General features: G+C 39.9%; 1 protein-coding gene across 1 annotated transcript; it reads right to left on the bottom strand.

Moving 5' to 3' along the window:
* On the bottom strand, positions 955-26,291 carry APIP (APAF1 interacting protein). The gene is made up of 7 exons (XM_018059250.1): positions 26,103-26,291; positions 13,954-14,054; positions 8,263-8,311; positions 6,755-6,872; positions 4,938-5,073; positions 2,101-2,268; positions 955-1,474 (listed from the first exon to the last, which is right to left on the bottom strand). Exons 1-7 carry the CDS (start codon positions 26,157-26,159, stop codon positions 1,375-1,377), a joined length of 729 nt encoding a protein of 242 aa, XP_017914739.1. The 5' UTR covers positions 26,160-26,291; the 3' UTR covers positions 955-1,374.

Below are 26,410 nucleotides of genomic sequence, written 5' to 3'. Positions count from 1 at the left end.
CTTGTGCACATCTTCCCATCAGGCCTTGCTGCTTGGGTACAGGTGCCAAGAAAGTGGGTCTCAAAGACCGAGGGCTGACAGATAGGACGGAGGGGACAAGATACACAGGTTAGGGTGTGTCCAATAATGTGGTGCAAAACGCCATCATCTACGCTTCATAAGGAAGGAAGCAAGGATAAGAAAGGAGTCATGGACACTGATAAATGGTAGGGGAAAGGGACTGGAAGTCTAGATGAGGCCAAAGACTTGCTGGAGAGAAAGAACTGGGGTAAATGAATTCAAATGGTTGAAGATGATCAACTGAGGGGCTGAAGGATGAGATGATGATTTTGGAGATGGTGCATTATTTTCTCTCCCAGTTCAATAACAGTATTAACCAAGTAAAACCTTATGATCAAGATGCTGCTGCTTTTGGCTACATTAAAAAAAGCATTTTCTGATTACATCTCTGTGTTGGTCATGGTTTATTTCATCAGGAGAGTTCGAGTATACTTGATTTGAACTTTACAACTGATCCCACTATAACATGACTGCTCTACCTCACAATATAGGGAAATCTGTACAGCATAAAGAGGAAATCTATAAAATTGACTTGACATTAGCATTGAGTGTCCCATCTGGTCTTAACTTTTCAAGCAAATTTATGTTACCAATATTAAAATAAGAAAATGCTCATTCTATAATTTAGTAGAAATTTTCCAATGGGTTCTATTATCACCAACAACTTTGAAGAGTAATAGGAATTTTCTGGGAGTATATACAAAAAAAGATTAATTCAAAGGGAAATATGTTGCCATTAGGGGTTTAGAAATAAACATAAAAAACATTCATGGGATTCTTGTGTGGTTCAGATTCCTTGCTTCCACTCTAGGAAGCGAGGATTCGATCCATGGATTTGATCCCTGAACTAGGACCCCATATGCGGGATAGCACAGCCAAAAAACCCAAAACACATTCATTATAAAATTTTTATTCCATTGCATTGTCATTTAAGGTTATAAGAATATAAGCAAATATCACCCAGTGTCAGAAGATCTGCATTGTTTAGTGACAAATCAATATCTTCATGGACATTTTCAATTCATTTCAAAAAGGTCATGTCATTTATGTAATAATTAAGATAAGCTTTATCTCTCTATGGCTCAGATGGTAAAGCGTCTGTCTACCATGCAGGAGACCTGGGTTCGGTCCCTGGGTTGGGAAGATCCCCTGGAGAAGGAAATGGCAATCCACTCCAGTACTATTGCCTGGAAAATCCCATGGACAGAGGAGCTTGGTAGGCTACAGTCCATGGGGTCGCAAAGAGTCGGACACAACTGAGCGACTTCACTTCCCTTTTTCCTTTATCTCTCTATATAGTAAATTTCCATTTACTTATACAATTCCATTTTCTCCAGCGGGAAGCTGTGCTGGGTCCAGCCCTACTTGCTTCATTGATACAGCAACATCAAACAAATAGTCATAACACTCACACCTGTTTAAAAAAATAAAAAGCAAAAAGCATTAAAAGTGTTTAGTCAGAGTTCTCCACTTCTAATAATCACATTTTTCCTCTGCATCAAATGAACCCTGTTCCTAGTAATTTCCCCCCCTCAATTCTATGCAAAGCGTTTCTTATTTTGTCTCTAACATTATTAAAAAAAGGAATCATACCGTATCATGCCACCATACCATACACTTCTCAGGAAATAAAAGAGTTTAAAATATACTACTTACCTAAATTTAAATTTTTTATTATGTGCCATTTTTGTAAATAAATGTAGCAAATCATCCTAGCCCTCAACTGACAGAACAAGAGCTGTTGCTCCTTCTTTATATCAAAGGGCACAGTAACTTGCCAAAAAACAGCTGACCTGAAAATTATTTCTTAACAAAATATATAATATAAATAAAATGTCTAGAAATAATAATGATAAACTATGAAATTGGTTTAAAGTCAGATTAAACCAATTTGACCAGTGACACACCAAAAAAAATCATAGCAGTGAAAGAAGACCTGAAAGCTAATGCAGTCCGGTCTACTCTCTTACAGGAGCAGAGCCAGGGGTAGTCCTCCAGCTAAAGGGTGACTGGCCCCGACATTCCTTGGTTTACACTTACATGGTTTTAGCCTTCTCCCACGTTTCTCCCCAGACGTAGACACCATGCCGTCTGACTAGCACTGCGCAGGAGTCTGGGTAATCATTCATTGCCCGAGCCATGCGCTCTTTGAGGTCTTTCTCCTCAGGTGTGTTCTCAATAATAGGTACTACTAACATATCATCGTATCTGTAAGACAAAACATGCTCCTTTTTAAAACAAACGTATTCATATATAAAACTGATCACTTTTTCAAATAATAAGCTAGACATTCTCTTTATATCTGAGAAGCCACTCCAAATTATGAACAAGATGTTGCATGTCAGTCTGTGTATCCTGCATGAACAACTATATCAAAAGACGCCTTGGGAATCTGGCAGGCATTGTTCTAATCCTAAGTAGAAGTGGCAGAAATTTGTACAGGACACCAAAACCTAACAAAGAAATAATCAAGATCATACAAGTATTTCCATGAAGCATAGAGAATCATAGTATTTTGAACACAGGAAGGATTAACAACTGAACTACTTAAAGCAGGAATTTCCCAACAGTTCGAAACCATTTTATTCTATCTCTGCAGGACCTGAAAGTGTCTTAGATAGGCAAATAAATACATGTGTGGTTTATGGTCCTGGGATAGCAAAAACCTTCTGAGTGAACCATTAAGGGTATGATAACATTTCTAGAACGTTCTCACATCTGTGATGTTAGAACTTATTTTTACCTTATTTTTATTAAGTACATGTGATGAAATCAAAATATGCATTTTTCATTTTTTGTTTCTGCAATAATACTCAAGAAATAATTTGTCACTGGTAAAGTTACCACTATTTCTGAGGTCATTTACAACCAATCAAAACTCAGACATATTTTCCTTGTAACATGAACTTCTCTTGCCTTGTTAATGTATCATCTGCTTTTTCACCTCCTCTGTAATGGCTACAGTTAACCAAAATAAGTTATATCAATAAACTATCAGAAATTACTACTTTAGGGAAGGTACAGGATAAATAGCAGTCATGTGATAAAGAACTTGGCCAATCATTACCATTAACAGAATGAGGTTGCCCATTATTTCACTTAAGTAAAACAGAGGTAATTATAAAATATCCTTAAACATGGAAGGAAAAATTGCTAGTCCCAAGTCTTTCCTAATATTGGCCATGAAAACCACAAGCTTATATTTTCCTCTACCATACACCAAACAGTCAGAAATAGCTCCAGGTGCAAAATAATTCCACAGTAAAAGAAGACCTGAAAGCTAATCCAGTCCGATCTACTCCTTTTACAGGAGCAGAGCCAGGGGTAGTCCTCCAACTAAACAGCGTTCTTTTCACCCTTCCATAGGCATTCGCCTTCAAAAGGGAGGGCAGTTACATTTAACATGGCTAGCTCACCAATAAGAATTAGGCATTTGAAAGTTATCATTATTTTTAAGATGCACTTAAAATTTTTAATAAGTAGAGTAGAAAATGTAAAAACTCCATCCTTTTTCCGACTTCATCCAGCTTTTTTTGCCCCTTCTTTTGACTGGATACTTAGGATTCTACCCAAAACCTGATTAAGTACCACTGCCCAGGAGCTGTGATAATGACCCTGTTACTGATTTCCCAGCCAGCCAGGCTCAAACAGAATTGCAAAAACATCTCAAAAAACTCTGTACTCTTTAAGTTCTGAAATATTCAACATAATATATAAAAAGTATATACACTGTGATGCGTAACAAATGGCATCTTTGCATTCGCGTCATTCTTTTTTCCACAAATTCCAAAGACTTTCCGCTGGGCTTTGCTCTTAAACCTACCGTTTCACATGTTCTTCTGACCTATTTTTATTTCTTCACTGAAGCAATCAAATGCCGATGAAATTGGTAACACACAAACGCCTCTCCTTCAAGACCCAGACGTGGAAAAGGTAGTAGGCGGCTATGCTTTACTATGTACACTTTCATAATTTAAATATTTAACTTCTGTAAGTAGGTGTTTCCCAGTGCTGAGGAATGCTTTAGGCACACAATAAATATTAACTAAAATCAAGTCAAATGAACTTCTCAGCACACTAGTTTAAACACGTACTGTCTATTACGTGCAGTAACAGTAACATACTGGCGTAAGAACACTTTAGTGAAACTGGCACCCTTTTCTTCTCAACAAGCCAAAGTGGATTCAGTCCCTTTAGGAAATTAAGAAGGGCGAAGGTTCAGGAACAAGAATGCCCAAACATTTAGATGAAATGCTGAGCCTGTCCCTGAGTCCCAGGAACATATTTCTTTGTGTCACTGTATTCTAGATTGATGAATAATGGCCACATTTTTATGGGCTGGTAGATTTAGCTGATTTTGTCTAAAGGGACTCTGTTCTATATTATCTATGCCCCTTTCCACACTGAAAAATATAAGCATATAGAGATCTACATTAAAATAATTATAAAATTTTTTTTAATGAAAATTTTACAGAAATACTACATGAAATCCAAACGAAGCATAAAACTTTGGTCAGAGCTGAAACTTCCTGAAGACAAAGTGAAGGTGAGGAGCGCTTACTCTCGGGTTGTTTCAACAGAGGAACACAGTCTTTCCATCTCTACAGAAATCTCAGCCCAGTCCTTTTCTTTTTACTCCAACAAACATTTCGTTATTCACGTTGGCAGTGATTTACCAAGGCTGGGTTGGGAATGGGGAGAAGGAAGGGAAGCATCTAACTGGTGTCACTGAGAATAGATCTGAAGTATAATATTAAGTAGGGTAATAACATCATATTAAATACACAAAAATATCAGGATCCCGTTTATCACAAGAAGGAGAAATACTGCTCAAATTATTTAAGCACAAAAAAAAAAAGAGGGGGGGGCAGAAATACCTGTAATACCCTCCCGAGGTACATTTCTTTATTCCTTTGATCATCTCTTGATGTGTAATTTTAAACTCCTTTCCTGGGAAGACAAGGGTGGCCATGACAGCGGCTTTAGAATGGGTATGGATCACAGCGCCTGCGTCTGGGGGGCGGTGGGGGGAAGAATACAGTCACGTGCTCAGTGAGAAGTAAATTACGCTTTTTAAAGAGTTTATATATACATATATATACACACACACATACACAGACATACACACACATATATTTATATATGGTTATGGACTTGTTTTTTTTGGCATCGAATAAAAAGTTGGCAGTGGGTAGGAGAGGAGGAAGGGAGGTAGGAAAGAGAAGAGTCAGAAAGAAAAAAGAAGAAACATTAAACTTTATCCAGCAAGTGGACAATGTGCACAATACTTCATACATGCTCAAAAACATGTTTTAGACGGTCTAAAGTACAGCTATTATAATAATAGAGATCATTATCACAATACTATGACCACTCAATTAGGGATTCCTACGTCTCCTTTAAAGATGTTTTCTCTTTATATCATCACAACAACCATCTCTCCCATTTAATGGTCAAGGCTCAGAGATTGTTAAATAACTTATTCACAGTTATTTAACTACACTGTCCAACTCTAACAGTAGTTGAAAACTTGGGATTTGAACCCAGGTCAGTCTGACCCTTGATCAAGATAGGCTTTATAGTGTAGGCCACATCTTGGTGACATAGGAATGATTGGGATTTTAAGATATAGATGCAATGGGTTTACCTAAAAAAGAATTTGTACACTATTAAAACTCAGTAATGGCTATTTTTGCAACTGGAAGTTTATTCAGCTTTTTTTGCTAGGAAAGATTCTCCAGGCTGGCAGAATCTGCTGTTGAAGTTTCATCCTGTCAATAGTAGCTGGTAATGTCTGGGAACAGAACACAGCATGATTATTCACTGTGTACTGATTTCATTCAGGGGCTATACTAAAGCATGGTCTTTATGACTTCATTGCAATGGCTAAGTAAGTACTTCAGTTATACTTTCTTATTTTTACATTGTCCTTTAGGTTCAATCTTTCTAGGTTAGTTTTCTACCACAAATTCTGGGAATTAGTAATAAAATGTTTATTAGTAATAAAATGTCATATAGTAAATTTTTCAAAAAAAGAGAGGACCACTCCCACTGAAGTGAAGAAAAGACCATGATTTTCCCTCCTTTGCAGTTTGATTAATTTCTACTACAAATTTGCAGAGGTATAGCTCTAAACTAAAAGTAGGAATTGGATTGTATATATAATAGTTAGTTGGTTAATCTGACAATCTAGTGGAGTCATACTCATCTAGATTGTAATTCTGGCCCCCCCAATACTCACTAGCTGTTTATTTTGGGAAAACCTTCCCATAGCCTCTGTCCTTTCATGTATAAAATGAAGTACTAATGGACCTTCCACAGAGACGGTATGAGGACTAAATCAGGGAACACGTTTAGAATACTTGCACATAGCAGGTATTTAAGAAATCTGAATTACAACAATAATTGCCATTATTTAGGGGGGAGTTTTATTGTTTAGTCACTGAGTCATGTCTGACTCTTTTACAGTCCCATGGAGTATAGCCTGCCAGGACTATAGTCCATGGGATTTTCCAGGGAAGAATACTGGAGTGGGTTGCCATTTCCCTCTCCAGGGGATCTTCCCTACCCATGGATTGAACTTGTATCTCCTGCATAAGCAGGAGGATTCTTTATCACTGAGCCAAACAGGAGAGCCCATTTAGGGGCGCCTACTCTGCAAATATTCGTTATGTTGAGCACATTTTCTACCGACCTCTCATTGTGTAAGCATTCATGAAAAGAGGAGTACACTGGCTTTTCTTAAGATTCTTAGATGGCGGAGGTCCGCTTATGTCCTTTTCATTGATGTCACAAACAAACATGTCTTCAGGCTATTTAGAGAAGGAAAAAGAAAAGGTTCATAAATATCAATGAGAAATGTCTTCTTTCTTGTTTGTCTATAGTATATATATACAGTGTTAATATATGTGCGCTGCTGCTGCTGCTGCTGCTGCTAAGTCGCTTCAGTCGTGTCTGACTCTGTGCGACCTCAAAGACGGCAGCCCACCAGGCTCCCCCGTCCTTGGGATTCTCCAGGCAAGAACACTGGAGTGGGTTGCCATTGCCTTCTCCAAGGCATGAAAGTGAAAAGTGAAAGTGAAGTCGCCCAGTCGTGTCTGACTCTTTGCGACCCCATGGACTGCAGCCTACCAGGCTCCTCTGTCCATGGGATTTTCCAGGCAAGAGTACTGGAGTGGGGTGCCATTGCCTTCTCCGTAATATATGTGCAACTCATTTTAAATATTAATATAGTTTCTCATTCAAAAATATACAACCATTTTGAGAAATAAAAAAATGTTTTCTACTAACCAAAATAATCTCAAGAGTTAAAAAAAAATCCACCGTTAGAATTTAAAGAAAAAAATTGATATGGAAAATTTAATATGCAAGTATAAGGTTATTTCATTAATTTCTCAGTTTTGCCATGTAATTTCACAACTATATTTCAGAGAGACTATATAATCACTATTTTAGGATGGGTATTATAATTTTTTTCATATTGCATAATATAAGAGGAAAAACAGAGAATAAAATTTTCTTATTCCTTGAGAATCTTACCTGGTACTCAGAAATGCTAATCTCGACGAGGCACATTGTTTTTTAAGTTCTAAGGAATTCTGTAGATCCACAGGTTTTTCCTACTAACACATGCATATTTCTGACTTGTAACTTTCATTTGCCAGGGTTTATTGTAAACTACCATATAAATTCTTTATTAATGAAGCATTATGCCTTAGAGAGAATTAAGTATTATGTACTTGTTTTAACTCTATTCTGGGTATTATTCTAGTGTTAATACAGAAGGGGTCCTCTCAAAATTTTGAAACAAAGTTTTATAACTTTGGAAGACCTTTGCCATTATTAAATATGAGTCAATTTGGTCTATTTGGTCCAATCTGATTAACCTATTAGCCGACAAAGATGGTGTTATAATGCTGCAGTTATAATCATCTTTTATTATGATTTAAGACTGTACTATTCACTTTTGCCCTGTAGAGGCAGAAAGAAAGTTTAGAACACCTGGTGATATGCAGGATCATTACCACCTTAAAAAAATTTAGTAGTTACTTAACAAATGTTTGTTGATTAGTTATTTAAATTATCACAATATAATTTCCCTTCAAAACTAACATTTCTTTTAATATTAATTCCATTTCACAAAACAATAATCAGGTAGAGAAGAGCAGACATTTAGGTTTAAGAAGGATCCCTTTACCATACCTGAATCCGTTCCTTTTGCACTCCTGAAGGAGCAATGTAGATTTCATTGCTGGTGATACAAAATATAGAAATTGGTATTTATTTAACTCTATTGTTCTGCTTTTGCAAAAAAGAAAAGTGTATCCTTGCAGTCCAATCATTAATCACCTTTATAAATCAAGCCATACAAATAGCAGCTTTATTCAATTAATGGAATAGGTTGTATAGAAAGAACAGCAAGCTACTTTAATGTCTTTATAATGCTGGTGACACAGTAAAATGTTGATAGTTGCTTCTGTCTTCTACATTTTCATATAAAGTTCTTTATTTCTTTTTATGGTGCAAAATTAATGGTAACCAGACTTTCATCTAGTTAGGATAAATACAAATCTGAAAATACAAGTCCTTAGCATCTTTAAGTGTCAAGAAGCAGAGTTGATCTTGCTAGACATGGAACACAGTAATTCTAAAATCCAATCAGAGGCAAATATGCTCACTCAAAGTCTTGCAAGGAATCGGGTTTCATTTTGTTGTTTGAAATGCCCTTATTACAAAACATGAAGTTCAGAGACCTCTGCTGGATGGCTGGTTAAATTACAGCTTTAACTCTGGGCTACTTTTTTGGGTGGAACATTATGCTTCCTAGTTGAAAAACACTTCTATCTTGTGAAAATACATGGTAACAAAGCTAAAACAATTGCAGAAAGTTAAAAATGTAAAAGGCATGGTTACACCTGGAGATCTGTTATACAACACTTGTGCTAAGGGAGGATGCTACAGCATTACCACAAGGTGCTTTCAAATTTGATTCGGAAATTAATTTCAAAATCTTCTCTAAATTCTCTCCACCCTCAACAAAGATCCTCTGGCTCATGTACCAGTTTCAGTTGCCGCCAGAGGGGGCTGAAGAGCTGCCACATAATGCACATGAAGAGAATATCAGCACCTGCAGGCTCCAGCTTCCGCCACTGAGGTGTGGACTAGGGACACTAAATCAATATTAACTGTTTCTGAAGGAGACTCCCAGGGCTTCCTAGGTGACGCTAGTGGTAAACAACCTGCCTGCCAATGCAGGAGATGTATGAGACATGGGTTCAACCCCTGGGTAGGGAAGATCCCCTGGAGGAGGGCATGGCAACCCACTCCAGTATTCTTACCTACAGAATCGCATGGATAGAGGAGCCTGGCGGGCTACAGCCCACAGGGTTGCAAAGGATCGGACAGGACTGAAGCCACTTAGCATGAACACACAGAAGAGACTCAGACTTAGAGAACAAACTTATGGTTGCTGGGGGTAAGGATGGGGGAAAGGATAGTTAGGGAGTTTGGACATGTACACACTACTGTATTTGAAATGGATAACCGACAAGAACCTACTGTATAGCACATGGATCTCTGCTCAATGCTATGTGGCAGCCTGGAGGGGAGGGGAGTTTGAAGGAGAATGGATACATGTATACTTATGGATGAGTCTATCTGCTGTCCACCTGAAACTATTACAACATTGTCAATTGGCTATACTCCAATATAAAATAAAGAGTTAAAAAAATATCAGCTGTTTCCCACAGAAAATGAGGATGACTGGCTATACTGCATCAAGCTGCCGAAGTAGGGGTTACAAACAAACCTATAGACTTAGAACTGACAAAATGTAAGGAAGCTGCTTTAAGGTCTACTCATTAATTAAGGTCTAGAAAATAAATGCTGGATATGAAAGTGAAAGTGTTAGTTGATCAGTCGTGTCCGACTCTTTGTGATCCCACGAAACCGTAGCCCACCAGGCTCCTCTGTCCACGTAATTCTCCAGACAAGAATACTGGAGTGGGTAGCCATTCCCTTCTCCAGGGGAATCTTCTCAACCCAGGGATCAAATCCAGGTCTTTAGCACTGCAGGCTAACTCTTTACTATCTGAGTCACCAGGGAAGCCCAAAATGCCTGATAAAGGGAGTGAAATCCAAAGCACAGTAAGCTTTGTTCAAGCATTCATTTTCACAAAGCAGTTACTGCTTTAGAACTTTGTTGCCTAAGAAAACCATAGAGCGGCATTCCTCTGGAACCAGTGGCAATGCATAGGGATCGTACTGTCAAAAAGGACCCCTTATAAATACCAGAGATCCAAACCTTTTGTCCTCATGTAACATGAAGAACATGAAAGAGACTCTGGAATCATGTGTGGTACAGTCCAATCACCTGTGCTGGTAAGTGGACCTGTAGGTCTTCTCATGCCGGAAGATATTTATGCAGCCCCGGGAAAAGACCCAGATAAAGTTCCCAACAGTCTGCTATAAATAAGCCCTCAGTAGTGAAATGGCAGCCCACTCCAGTGTTCTTGCCTGGAGAATCCTAGGGACGGGGGAGCCTGGTGAGCTGCCGTCTATGGGGTCGCTAGGAGTCGGACACGACTGAAGCGACTTAGCAGCAGCAGCAGCAGCAGTGAAAGCATGGAATCCTAACCACTGGACCGCCAGGGAATTCCCTGGTATGCTAAATCTGTTTTTATTACTACTTTTGTAAAATAGAAATCAGTTTAGATTTTGGTCAATTTTGATTAAACGATTAGCTAAATAGATTTTAGAAAAATATATATTTATACCTACAAAGAAGGAGATATCTGGATAAAAATACAGAGATGATAGAGCTTTTATTTTGGGAAGGACAAGTGCTAAAGACTAAAAGTAAAGTATTTCTTGGGACTGTAAGCCACAAACAGAAAGCATGTTGAGTTTCCAGGTACTATGTTTGGGAATTTATTTTCTCCACACTCCCTGCTCTTTCACTCTGTGGTGAGCAGGGAGACAAACCGCAAGGGTTCATAATGCATGTACATGTACTGCTTCTACTCATATTTACTTAAAAAATCCTTTAAATCTTACTATGCTTCAGTTATCTTGTCTACAATATGGGACAATTAATTTTAATTTTAGTAGCATACAACAGGATTAGTGTTTCTGACACATAAAAACATCATGCTGTGAAAATAGGAAATGGTAAATGTGAAAGGCAGGAGCCCAACCTAAACACAACGGCTGCTAAGTATCCTGGAATAGCCGTGACTATTGTTATTTTCTTGGTCCTCCATTTCTTCCTTCTGATTTAACACTCATCTGTGTCTTAAGCTGTCTTCTCTTGTTTGGCACCACACATCAGGAGCATATAAATTGGACTGATAGCAGCCAAGCCTTGGAAATGTAAACAATTTCATTTTCTCCAAAGGCTTACTGCCACACTTACTAGGGAAACATAATCTATTGGGTTTGTCCTCCATGCCAAATATATCTGCTCTGAAACATCAGAAAAAAAACTTTCACTAACATGAGAATATTAATATCATTGATAAAATTATTGACATGGGTCTACAAAGTCTTTTAAATATTAGGGAGAAAATTCAACATTTTACTACAAATTACCCCTTTTACTCTATGAAGCACAAATTTAGTAAGATCCCAAATGCAGTGACATACAATCGTGGCTGTTTTCACCTGTGACCTCCAGGCGGCGCTCCTCACCAATTAAGAATCTAATAATAGACATTTTACAAATACAATGCAAGGTCCCTACAAATTGACTGTAATGCTACAAAGTCAATTAATTTTAAAACGTGCCCCTCAGGGCTTTAGCATAACCATACACAATTTTAGAGAACGGTTCTACATTTTCATTAGTCTCTTATATCTTTATGATAAAAAATTTCTTCCTGAGATCTGCAATGGCCCCTTGCTTACATTCTATTTTTAATTTTGCTATTTTTTTTTTTAAAAGAGCCAATTGGAAAAAGTTATTTTAATTCACTTTGGTAGAAAGCTCTGTTTCTTACATAGGTATGTGTGTGTACGTGTTGTGTCCGACTCTTTGTAGCCCACCAAGCTCCTCTGTCCGTGAAATTTTCCAGGAAAGAATACTGGAATGGGTTGCCATTTCCTATTAGTGGGGGTCTTCCTGACCCAGGGATCTAACCCATATCTACTGTGTCCCCTGAATTGGCAGGCGGATTTTTCTTTTTCTTTTTAATCACTGCACTGCCTCTTTGTGTGTGCGCACTCAGTCATGTCCACCTCTTTGTGGCCCCATGGACTGTAGGCTGCCAGGCTCCTCTGCCCGTGGAATCTGTGGACTGCAATCTGCCAGGCTATTCTGTCTATGGAATCTTCAGGCAAGAGATACTGGAGTGGGTTGCCATTTCCTACTCCAGGGGATCTTCTTGACCCAGGGATCGAACCTGAGTCTCATGCGCTGGCAAGTGGATTCTTCACCACTGTGCCCACCTGGGAAGCCCTTATTTGTACATGTACAAACTAGCATTTCTGACAATGCAATTAAAAACCAGGTTACTAAAGGCAAGGTTTAGAATATGATTTATTATAAATAATACAACTCAAAAACAAAATTACTAGGACTCAACTCCTAAATGAAAAAATGAAACAATTATAATAACAACAAATGTTGTTATAGGACTTTGTTGTGAACAGGTCAACTTGAAAGTTTTGGCAAAATACTCTGAAAACCTGTGAAATACCGACTGACACATTAGCACCGGGTTGATGGTAAGAGGACCCATGTAATGGAGGTACCACGTACTACATGGAACAGGACCTTTGCAGACCAAGAGCCTCCCTACATATGAACTCTGACAGCTGTTGAGTAAGGCCTCTCCTGCCATTTCCCACAGTTTAATTCTATTTTATGAGTTTCTTGGTAATTTGAAGCAGATGAAGTTTCAATGGCATCATCTTGTGGTATGCCACAAAGTCCCTTTAGTCCAAAATGTTCTGATTCTAGAAACTCCCCTGGTGGTTCAGTGATTAGGAAGCCATGCTTCCAATGCAAGGGGCCAGACTTCCATTCCTAGTTGGGGAACTAAGATAATCGCATGTTGCGAAGCCAAACAATGCAGCCTCCTTGGAGGTGTTACTCTATATATTCAATATCCCATAAATATTGTAGTAGTCCAGTTTTGTTAAAGAAAGTGAATTAGGATAAAGAAATAAATCAAGTTACTCAATTTAATATTCAGCCTCCAGACAATTAATATTCCTAAAACATTTCAGGAGGAAAAATATTAATCCTGTTCCAGAAACAATTAAGGGAATGAGATTCTACAACCTTTATTTTCATTGTAAGTAAATCACTTAGTTTTTCATCCTCTTAAAGGAATGACACTGAATAAATCTAATGAACAATTAAATACTATTTATTCCTTCTACTTCAAGTCAAATACCTCTTGTTTTGTCCTGTGAGCACCATGGACCCGCAGGTATCAAGTCCATTAATAACAATACATGTAGTTGGAAAGGCATATTGCTATTTTTTACTCAAAATGTAATTTTTAGGATTTTTGGATGGTTAACAATCTGTATCTAAGTGACTCTGAAATATGTATCTGAACCTTTGTAACAAATCCTGCCTAACCAGAAGGGATCCTTTATAGCTCCAGACATGAACATATCCAGCAGCATGTTAGTTAACTTTGGTACTCCAAACACTGGGACCAAATTATCTGGATTACAAATTGTGGTTCTTAAGTCCACAGGTATTTATTATATATGTAAAATCCAGAGAACACTTACTCCATTTGGTTATGCAAATACCTATTTCTCTATTTAGAAACTAACTACCTTGAGTACCATGAGAAACTGATCATCAGCTGTTCTTTGACATAATACATGTTAGGCTCTTGGTGGTCTACTTATATGGAGAATCAGCCAGAAACTTACCCATGCTTCAAGCTAATTCCTCCTCCAGTCCCAGTGACCCAGCCCAAATGGTAGAACTGCTTGCAAAGCTCTGGGATCAGGTATCTTGGATGTTCCTTGTCCTTAAAAAGAAGATAATGATTTCTAAATAGACATTATTTTATCAAGTAACTATTATAGCAAGTTACTTGATATCTTACTATAATATATATAATATATACTTACATACTTACTATAGTATATACTATATAATATATACTTACTATAATATATACTGCTGTTGCTACTGCTAAGTCACTTCAGTCATGTCTGACTTTGTGCGACCCCATATCTGGCAGCCCACCAGCTCCACCATCCCTGGGATTCTCCAGGCAAGAACACAGGAGTGGGATGCCATTTCCTTCTCCAATGCATTAAAGAGAAAAGTGAAAGTGAAGTTGCTCAGTCATGTCTGACTCTTAGCAAACCCATGGACTGCAGCCCACCAGGCTCCTCCATCCATGGGATTTTCCAGGCAAGAGTACCGGAGTGGGGTGCCATTGCCTTCTCCGATAATATATACTAGATATGTCTAGTAAAAAAACAATTTAAGGAAGTTTAAGAAAATCTACCACAGAGAAGATACTGTGAGAGAGAAAATTATTACAAAATATACTTTGTTTTTAATGTTTGGAAAATGGATCTGCCATATTGTTTGGCCACCTAGAATCATTCAGTTAAGGGCCACATAGTCCAATACTATGGAACAAGTTATAACAATGAGGTGGGGAAATACCATATTATATTGCAAAGTGTCTTACTGAAATGGTTGAAATAAAATAAAATCTAGTGCTGAAAGAGGCACACTTCAGTCTACCCAGAAGATTTCTTTAAACAAAACATCGTATTTAAAACACCTCATTAAGGCATGATGTACATGATATATACTATGATAGTTATTTTTTCATCTTCTCTGTTGGTTCAATCTTTTTTTTTTTCCTAAAAAAAAAAATGTCCTTTTTCCATAGTAATTATAGTGTTTTCTATTATTATAAAATCAATGTATACTCATTATGGAATATAAGTCAAGAAAATGGCATAAAAAGCACCCAGAAGCAATCATAGTTAATATTTTCTAGGCCCCATTCTATGAAGATATATGTTGGGATAACATCTTACTGTTTAAGATGTTATGTAAGTAATATATGAGATATAATTGACATATAACATTATGTTTCAGATGTACAACATGATGATTCCACATTTATACAGCTGGTGAAATTATCAGTACAATAAATCTAGCGGAAATAAAAGCTCCACTTTTATATATGTCTGGTGATTATTTGTTTAGAAAAAGAAAATAGAGCATTTCCCCCTTTTGGTAAAGCTAAAATGAATGAAAACAAAAACAATAATAAAGAAATACCATGAATTCCATTTTGGCAGTAATGATTTACAACCCTTACCTTGAAAACAACTAAAACAGCTGAATTATTTTAAAAAACATTTCAAAATATATTGCTTAGCTGGCTGGAAAATAAGGTTTCACAGGGGCCATTGAAGAAAAGAGTGAGTCTACCTGGGAGGGAAGTGAGCTCCTATAACTTCCTTGAAAGCATCTGCAAAACTCTGGTGACCTAAGTGCTTTAATTTTGATAGCTACGCAAGTCACTAGAAGCACAAGATAAAACCTCAGGTATGCTCCAAACGGGGCATCCAATAGAAAATCCCAGCATATACATGGGACCCCAAGGGACAATACTCTCCAGATTAAAGTGAACAAGAAATAGACGCACTGTGCAGCAAAGCTCAGTTAGCATATCTGCCTACAGAAACCCCAGCACTGGGTAAAGGGGAAAGAACATCGTTGAGTCCACAGAGGGGTTATTATCGAACAGACTACATTTTTAGCTACTTATATGGGTATTTGAAATTATGGAATTTTCCCATATTCACTGTTAATATTATACATACTATTTTATTTTAGATAAGTATTGCTAGTGATAATTTGATGGAGCAGACTTAAGAATATAAAATTAAGGATACGGGAAAGCTGACGTTTTTTAAAGTTCTGATTCAGCACAGGCTTCAGGGTTCATTGCTTACACGAACCGGGGCCTCAGTTTTGTTGTTGTTTAGTTGCTCAGTCATGTCTGGCTCTTTGGTGACCCCATGCACTGTAGCCCACTGGGCTCCTCTGTCCATGGGATTCTCCAGGCAAGAGTACTGGAGTAGGTTGCCATTTCCTTCTCTAGGGGATCGTCCCTACGCAGATATCAAACTGGTGTCTCCTGCATTGGCAGATGGATTTTTTACCACTGAGCCACCAGGGAAGCCCAGGCCTCAGTTTACTCATCCATTAAATGAGAACATGCTGAGGATTAAAATGACATATAATGGATATATCCAATCCCAAAGAAAGACAATGCCAAACAATGTTCAAACTACCACACAATTGCACTCATCTCACATGCTAGCAAAGTAATGCTCAAAATTCTCCAAACCGGGCTTCAACAGTACGTGAACTGTGAACTTCCAGATTTTCAAGCTGGATTTAGAAAAGCCAGAGGAACACAAGATCAAATTGCCAACATCTGCTGGATCATAGAAAAAGCAAGGGAGTTCCAGAAAAACATCTACTTCTGCTTTACTGACTACGCCAAAGCCTTTGACTGCATAGATCACAACAAACTATGGAAAATTCTTAAAGAGATGGAAATACCAGACCGCCTGACCTGCCTCTTGAGAAATCTATATGCAGGTCAAGAAGCAACAGCTAGAACTAGACGTGGAAGAACAGACTGGTTCCAAAAAGGGAAAGGAGTACATCAAGGCTGTATACTGTCATCCTGCTTATTTAACTTACATGCAGAGTATATCATGCAAAATGTTGGGCTGGGTGAAGCACAAGCTGGATTCAAGACTGCCAGGAGAAATATCAATAACCTCAGATATGCAGATGACACCACCCTTATGGCAGAAAGTGAAGAGGAACTAAAAGCCTCTTGATGAAAGTGAAAGAGCAGAGTGAAAAAGTTGGCTTAAAACTCAACATTCAAAAAACGAAGATCATGGCATCCAGTCCCATCACTTCATGGCAAATAGATGGGGAAACAATGGAAACAGTGAGAGACTTTATTTTGGGGGGCTCCAAAATCACTGCAGATGGTGACTGCAGCCATGAAAGTAACAGACACTTGGTCCTTGCAAGAAAAGTTATGACCAACCTAGACAGCGTATTAAAAAGCAGAGACATTACTTTGCCAACAAAAGTCCGTCTGGTCAAAACTGAAAGAGTCAATTCCTAGGCAGATTGATAAGATCCAGGGGTCCTCAAGGAGAGAGAGGTCTGGAATTCTCAAGGAGAAGGAAAGGACAAACTTTGTGGGGTTTTCCCCCCTCTACATTCCTTAGTCACATAAAAAAATTTTTTTTCTTTAAGCCTGGAACTGATGACTACACAACTCAGTTTAAACTCTGTCAGTTCAGTTCATTCGCTCAGTCGTGTCCGATTCTTTGCGACCCCGTGAATTGCAGCACGCCAGGCCTCCCTGTCCATCACCAACTCCTGGAGTTCTAGGAGTTCCCTGTACTAGGGATTATATAACCACAATGTATCCTGCTTGAGGACAGTTTCTCCTTCCTGAAAACCTTCTGGCTAATCCTGTTATCTTAAAATGTAAATTACGGAAGTGGGTCTAGTAAGATCTTTACAACCTTGAGACATTCTTTTGATTTATAAAAGTTATGACCAACCTAGATAGCATATTCAAAAGCAGAGACATTACTTTGCCGACTAAGGTCCATCTAGTCAAGGCTATGGTTTTTCCAGTAGTCATGTATAGATGTGAGAGTTGGACTGTGAAGAAGGCTGAGTGCTGAAGAATTGATGCTTTTGAACTGTGGTGTTGGAGAAGACTCTTGAGAGTCCCTTGGACTGCAAGGAGATCCAACCAGTCCATTCTGAAGGAGATCAGCCCTGGGTGTTCTTTGGAAGGAATGATGCTAAAGCTGAAACTCCAGTACTTTGGCCACCTCATGTGAAGAGTTGACTCATTGGAAAAAGACTTTGATGCTGGGAAGGATTGGGGCCAGGAGGAGAAGGGGACAACTGAGGATGAGATGGCTGGATGGCATCACTGACTCGATGAACATGAATCTGAGTGAACTCCGGGAGTTGGTGATGGACAGGGAGGCCTGGCGTGCTGTGATTCATGGGGTCGCAAAGAGTTGGACACAACTGAGCGACTGAACTGAAATGAACAACTCATCAAAGTATATAATTCCCTCACTAACACTAACAAAGGGGGCACTCTCTGTCCCCCTTCTGATGTCTATGTCAGAAGCTTTCTCGGACCCTTTTCTTACTTTAATAAAACTCTGCTACACAAAAGCTCTTGAGTGATCAAGCCTGGTCCCTAGTCCCGAAGCTAAATCTTCTTCAGAGATCATAAATCCGATATCATTCACCATAAGCTATCAAAGCTATGGTTTTTCCAGTGGTCATATGAGAGTTGGACTATAAAGAAAGCTGAACACCAAAGAATTGATGCTTTTGAACTGTGATATTGGAGAAGACTCTTGAGATTCTCTTGGACTGCAAGGAGATCCAACCAGTCCATCCTAAAGGAAATCAGGCCTGAATATTCATTGGAAGGACTGACGCTGAAGCTGAAACTCCAATACTTTGGCCACCTGATATGGAAAACTGACTCACTGGAAAAAGACCCTGATGCTAGGTAAGATTGAAGGTGTGATGAGAAGGGAATGACAGAGGATGAGATGGTTGGATGTCATCACCGACTCTATGGACATGAGTTTGAGTAAACTCCGGGAGTTGGTGATGGACAGGGAGGCCTGGCGTGCTACAGTCCATGGGGTCACAGTGTCGGACATGATTGACTGAACTGAACTGAACAATGGACACAGCAGGCAGCACAATGTGTGTCACAATGTTCATTTCCTTTCCACTTTAATAAATGAAAAATTTCTGAATTAAAATATTAATAAAGCTATGTTGGTTTTTCTTATTTTTTCCTTTTTAAATCTAGCTAAAATTACTGATGCCTTGTATAATTTGCTATTTCTTTTTTTAGGAATATAAATGATGTTTTAATTACATATGAAAATGCAGCCAATGAGAAGACTCCTGCAGTTTTCAATCTTTAAAACCATCCATTTCCACAGCAAGTTGCAAACATTATAGGAAATAGACTGTTCTTAAGCCCTGCTCCCCGCCCCCCCACCCCTTTTCCCTTTTGTCTTTCCAGTACTGAGGTATTAGAACCATTAGCCAGCTTTCTGCTACAGGAGTAACAATGATAAGGCCACTGTTGTTAGTAAGGTTTCATTCAAATCCACAAAATTACAATTTCAAAAAAATAATCAGCAGCAGGAACCAAGGGAGGTATATTTACTAAATATGCAGTCATTTAAGTTGCCCAGAATAGTAAGAAAAGTAAAAACCAGAATACATATTTTAATAAGAATTTATAAGAAAGAAAAGATTTAGTTAGTATTTAGCTTTCCCCTGAATGTCAATAGTATCTTGTTTGTTATTAAATCCGATTTTTCACTTAGAATAAGGGTTTTGAAAGATATATCTAAAGGTAGGTTGCAATCAACTTCTTATAGTAGAGGTTCCATACAGTTAGGGGGCAACATTTAACAGTATTATTTATATATATATATATACATATATACACACACACACACACATTTTAAATTATTTAAATGGAGGCTAATTATTTTACAATATTGTGGTGGTTTTTGCCATATTGTATGAATCAACCATGGGTGTACATGTGTCCCTCCGTCCTAAACTCCCCTCTCACCTCCCTCCCAACCCCACCCATCTGGGTTGTTTTGTATATATTAAAAACTAAGGCCTAAATAGTTTTTGAATCAATATTTCATTTCCCCAATTTTTCAATCTATTTATTGTTGTGACCCAAGAACGAAAGAGCAGATAAAACCATCGAGGGGCTTGGAATGCAGGAACAGAAAAGCTAGACCCTTATCATCCTTCCCTCCCCTGTGTTTTAACTATTAATGGATTTCAAGTCCTCCTGAGCAATATAGCCTGTCTCCCCGACACCCCATAGGGAGAAGGTATTTGCCTTCTCACACTTTTCACCCAGTGTAAGTGCCTCATCCAATCAGCAAATGACCTGCAAGTCCCCTATCCCACTCCTTGTACCCTGGGTATAAAAGTGGACTAAGGACCCTGTTCAACATCGGTTCTCCCTTGAGCTGGCCCGCTGTTCTAAGAGCGTCTCCCACTCTAATAAACTTTATTTAGCCCTCATGCTGTCTCATGTCTGGAAATTCTTTTCCAACCCAAGCCCAGACAATGATGGTTATTTTAAGGAAATCATCCTCGAATGTCACTGAGGTACCTGCTCACAGCCAGCCATGGCTCTAATCTCCTCCACTTTTTCTTTCAATTTAAGCATAATAGAGGCATGTATTTCTCAGGGGTTTTCCTCTGGGGGAGACTCTCTTAAAATCATAAAATGAACATCTGTCAAAGGCATTTTAGCCCATCAACTAATGAGGGAATCAAAAAGATGGTACAACTGTGTGTACAAAAGAGAATTCAAAACACAGATACATGAAATAATCAGGAATACTGGATTTACAAATAAAGAGAAACTGGACAATATCTACTAGAGCAATTAAGTTGAATCTCTATCAGTTCAGTTCAGTCGCTCAGTCGTGTCTGATTCTTTGCAACCCTACTGACTGCAGCACGCCAGGCCTCCCCGTCCATCACCAACTCCTGGAGCTTACTCAAACTCATGTCCATTGAGTTGGTGATGCCATCCAACCATCTCATCCTCTATCATCCCCTTCTTTTCCTGCCTTCAATCTTTCCCAGCATCAGGGTCTTTTCAAATGAGTCAGTTCTTCACATCGTGGCCAAAGTATTGGAGTTTCAACTTCAGCATTAGTCCTTCCAATGAATATTCAGGACTGATTTCCTTCAGCATGGACTGGTTGGATCTCCTTGCAGTCCAAGAGACTCTCAAGAGTCTTCTCCAACACCACAGTTCAGAAATATCAATTCTTCAGTGCTCAGCCTTCTGTATGGTCCAACTCTCACATCCATACATGACTACTGGAAAAAGCATAGCTCTGACCAGATGGAACTTTGTAGGCAAAGTAATGTCTGCTTTTTAATATGCTGTCTAGGTTGGTCATAGCTTTTCTTCCAAGGAGCAAACATCTTTTCATTTATGGGCTGCAGTCACCATCTGCAGTGATTTTGGAGCACAAGCAAATAAAGTCTCTCACTGTTTCCATTGTTTCCCCATCTATTTTCCATGAAGTGATGGGACTGGATGCCATGATCTTCGTTTTCTGAATATTGAGTTTTAAGCCAGCTTTTTCACTCTCCTCTTCACTTTCATCAAGAGGTTCTTTAGTTGCTCTTTGCCTTCTGCCATAAGGGTGGTGTCATCTGCATATCTGAGGTTATTGATATTTCTCCTGGCAATCTTGATTCCAGCTTATGCTTCATCCAGCCCAGCATTTTGCATGATGTACTCTAAATATAAGTTAAATAAGCAAGGTGACAATATACAGCCTTGATGTACTCCTTTTCCAATTTGGAGCCAGTCCACTGTTTCGTGTCTGGTTCTAACTGTTGCTTCTTAACTTGCATACAGATTTCTCAGGAGGCAGGTAAGGCTGTCTGGTATTCCCATCTCTTGAAGAATTTTCCAGTTTGTTGTGACCTACCCAGTCAAATGCTCTGACATAGTGAATAAAGAAGTAGTAGATGCTTTTCTGGAACTCTCTTGCCTTTTCCATGACCCAACAGATGTTGGCAATTTGATCTCACCTTCCTCTGCCTTTTCTAAACCTAGCTTGAACATCCGGAAGTTATCAGTTCACTTACTGTTTAATCGTCTCATTGAAGAGATTAACACACTCCTGAAGGCTGGACATTCCCTTGGAGATTTTTGCAAGACTGAAGACCCATTCACTTTACTTCCCCACTGCATCTCCCTCTCCATTCTGCCTTTCAACTTTAGTTCCTCCTTGCTTCTTTTTCTCCAAACTATAAAATTGGGGCATCCAGACCCCAATAAGATGGTTATTTTGAGGTGCTAGCATGCCATCGTCTCAGGCTGCCGGCTCCCAAACTGAAGTCTCTTCCTTGCCTCAACACCTTGTCTCTCAATTCATTGGCCTATTGTGCAGCAAACAGAGTGAGCTTGAACACATTAACACAAGGAGCCTGGCTTTAACTCTGATATCCACTAGCTGAGTGCCCTATGTAAGTCAGTGACTCTTTCTGGGTATTGAGTTCCTTATATTAATAACCTGGATGAGTGATTCCTAGACTTCTGAATTTCAAGACCAATAGCTTTCGTTGCTGTTGTTCTTTAAATTTTAGGGACTGACATAAGATTGCCAAGTTAATCATCATCACATTCTTCAAAAAAGAAAGTGCATGTTTAACATAAAAACAGTAGGAAGGATAATGTCAGAATAAAAGGTAGTCCTTTAAATTGAATGCAGTTAATTTTGTAGAATTCACTTTTCCATCATCCTAGCTTTTCTTACTTTATAATAGTGAAGTTACTCAGTCGTGTCCAACTCTTTGTGACCCCATGGACATCAGGCTCTTCCATCCATGGGATTTTCTAGGCAAGAGTACTGGAGTAGGTTGCCATTTCCTTCTCCAAGGAATTTCTCGACCCAGGGATCGAACCCAGGTCTCCCACATTGTAGACAGACGCTTTACCGTCTGAGCCACCAGGTAAGTGCAATATAATAGTAGAGTGTAAAGCTCTCATGGACTCATATTTGGCCAGGATGAAGGTTATGTTTCCTTATTTGGCTTCATTGCCTACAACTTCTCCATTTCCCTCCAGCTTGCCCTTCACTCTATTTTTAGTACTAATACACTACTTTGATCACTTAAACTCCCTTCCCCAAATCATTTAATGCTCAGATATCATGTCCTGGGTCTGTTAATTAAGTCCTTCTGCCTTTTTTTACTCCCATTTAACTTTCAAATATTTTCATTTTTTTTACATAAATCTCAGTTCTAGTCCACCTACATAGTAATCAACCTCCAGGATGGCCCTTAATGATGACCCCAGTTTCCTGGTTTTCACATCCTGGTGTAGAGTTCCATTCCAAATTGTATGGGGCTGGTCTGTGTGAAGACCCCCTGAGAAGTGATAGTCTGTCATTTCTGATATCAGGTTACTGAAGACTACAGCTTCCATCTTCTCTGCTCTCCTTTGGATCAGCAGCTGCCATGTTATAGGGTATTAGCTATGCAGCAGGCCATACAAGGAAGAACTGAGGCTTGGGCCAATAAAATGGGAGGAACAGAGGCCTGCCGGTAACTTTGTGAGCCCGGAAGCACATCCCGGCTGCAGTCAAGGTTTGAATGCCTGCAGCTCTAGTTGACAGCTTGACTGCCGTCTCATGAGAAACTTTAAGCCAGAACCCTGAGCTAAATTCTCTTGCATTCCTAATTGTCAGAAACTGTGTGAGACAATGATTGTGTGTTATGCCGAAGTTTTGGGATATTTGCTATGCAGCAATAGATGACTCAAGACACATTATCTTGACAGCCAAGAATACATCTTTTTCTCTTTGCACTGTTATTGTTCATGCTGGATCTCCAATTATTCCAACTCTAGCTGTCAAATTCTTGCTTATCAGCCTTCATACCCACTTCCCCTATGATTCCTTCTTTCATCTTCTCAGGCAGAAGTGATCGTTCCTCAAACTCTGTGTCATGGCAACTGCCCTTTGTACCTTTTTTGTGTACCTACTGAATAGCCCTCTCACTCATTTACTTAACAAACCTTTACTGAAGGCCCCAAAGAAATAAATATGAGTAAGATGAAATCCTTCCCCTTGAGGGCTCAAACTCTAGTAAAGTTGCAAAATCACAAAACAACATATAAAACAAGATGGTCCAGGGCATTATGCGAGTAGAAGCTACTGCTGGGAGGGAGCAGGAGTTGGGAAAGACCAGAGAGGAAGGGATGCTGAGCTAAGTTTTAATAAAGGATGTGGCGGAGTATGCAGGTATGTGAAGAGGAGAAAGAGTGTTTCAGTCAGAGAGAACTCTTAAGCACCAGCAACCAGAATTTGGTTCTACCGGATGGAGGCAGGTAGGGATAAAGACTGTAAGGGTCTTTCATGCCATGCACTGGGTTTGGACTTTGTTACAGACGGTTGCTAACTGCTGAGTCATTTTAAGTAGAAGATGACTGGATCACATCTTGTTTTTGAAACATTTCTATAGGGGAAGTACAGAAGAAAGGCTGAAGGATGACCAAGGTAGCAAAAGACCAGACCAGACCAGAAGGCTGTGCGAAAGTTTCAAAATGAAATTTTAATGTGTGATGGTGGAGATGGATTTGGAAGATAAAGAAGTTAAAAAGGATAGGCTTTGGGTAAGAAAACCTTAAAAAAAAAAAAAAAGAGGCTTCAAGGAATTCTCAGTTTTCAGTTGGCTGAGTTGTAAGTGGATAGTGATACCAGTTAAGTATTCCTTGCCTGTCTACCACACATGAAGCACTTCTGGGAATTCAGCCCTGAACAAAACACAGTCATTGCATTAATGGAATTTATACTCCAGGGATAGTTTTTAAAAAAGCTATGTTGGCTGAAGAAAAAAAAGAAAGGCACAACCTCAAAGTTAAGTTTCACTTCAGTTCAGCCGCTCAGTCGCCTTTGCGACCCCAGGAACCACAGCACACCAGACCTCCCCATCATCAACCGCCAGTCTACCCAAACCCATGTCCATTGAGTCGGTGATGCCATCCACCAACCATCTCATCCTCTGTCGTCCCCTTCTCCTCCTGCCCTCAATCCTTCTCAGCTTAGCATAAAGTTAAATTTAACTGGGGGCAAAATGAGGACTAGAGGCAGGGAGACAGCCTCTCAGTTCTGAGGAACTGATCCAAAGTGGTGAGAAGGGAGGTCAGTAGATAATTTTAGTGAAGGAGAGTTACATGGAATCAAGCCCACATTTTGGCCAAGGGTTGTTAATCACCAGGTTGACGCTAGTCACGCGGCACAGATGTTTCAATTATTTTAGTGCTTTTCTAGATAGGAGAAAAATGCAAGAAACTAATACTTATAAACTGTTCTCTTGAAAACAACTGTCTGACAGCCTGCTCTGCCAGGTTTTCCTACAGTACCTCATTCCTGATCTCCTCTCTCTACTCCTTTCAGGGTGTGTTGAAAGTCAGTAACTCCAGCAGGTATTGATCTAATCTTTGTAGAAGCAGACAGTGGGCGAGTTTTTAAATGGCAGTGAAATGAGGAATAAACAAACTGTAGTACGTGGGAAGAAGAAAACAAATAAGAGACTTTGCTAATCTGTGTTATGTTACTTATTCACACGAGAATAGTGGTTGCCAAGAATTTCCCCATAAATCCTGCTAGGCTGTGACCCACGTTACTACTTTTTAATTGGGCCCTTCAGCCCCAGGAGAAATAAAGGAGCGAGTTTGGGGGGGTGGGGGGGGAGGAGCTTTCCCTCTCTGCCTCTTAATTAAGCAAGGCTTCTCAAGTTGCAATTGTTTATTCCTCTAGATTTCCTCCGTACCCAAGGCCAAGCCCTTAATCACCCTGAGCACGTGGGTGTTCCAGAATAAAAGGTATGCGCAGCCCGAGGGTGGATTTTCCTCTTCTGTTTAAGGAAAAACCCTTTTTAAGATCATTCCATAATCAATCTAATCCGAGGCAGTCAAAGAGCAACTGCGCAGGGTAAAACTGCTGGCTACAGTCCGAAGACCTGGCTCCGCGGACGTTTTCCCACTGCCTACTGAGCGGCAAACGAAGAGCGCAGGAAAACAGCTGCAGAGGACAGTCCTAGCTCCAGTTCCACTCCAGAGCTTCGAGTTTCCCCGAAGGTCTGTCTTTATGCTAAGTGGTTTTGAAAAACACATTAAAGACGCCCAATGCTCCCCCTCAGTTATTTTTCCCTTTTCAACGTTTGGTGCCCAGCCCTCGCCGCCGAAAAATCCCAGCGCTGGAAGCAAAGCTCGCCGAGGAGGCAGGGGCCTCAGGTCCACACGCGGGGAGCAAGGGGCGGCGCACGGTGGTAGCGTCCGGTCCGGCGCAAAGCCCCACCCGGCCGGCGCCTCGCTTCGGCCGCCGCCTCGCTTCCTGGGAATAGAGGGTACCGGCGGCCCCGCCCCTACCTGCGCGCGGCACTGCCGTGAGCAACAGTCTCCCTCTGGAGCGTGAGAGCCAGACATGGCCGGGACTAGCAGTATCCGCGCCTGGCAACCTTCGCACGGCTCGAGTGTTCCTGGCGCTTCCCCTGGGCCAACGCAACGAGGCCCGAACTAAAATCAGGCGGCTCTGAGGGCAGCCTGGGGGCGGGGCGGACATGATGAAAGGCGGGTCTGAGAGGGCCTCTCTGACCCAACCGCGCAGCCGCCTGGTTGGGAGGCGGGGCCAGCCAGGTTGGAGGCGGGGCTAGAACTCGACTCAGAGACGCGCTGGC

The sequence above is a fragment of the Capra hircus genome, chromosome 15 (assembly GCF_001704415.2).
Source record: "Capra hircus breed San Clemente chromosome 15, ASM170441v1, whole genome shotgun sequence".
NCBI lineage: Eukaryota > Metazoa > Chordata > Mammalia > Artiodactyla > Bovidae > Capra > Capra hircus.
The sequence above is the reverse complement of the archived record's forward strand: the minus strand, read 5'-3'. Positions and strand labels throughout refer to the sequence as shown.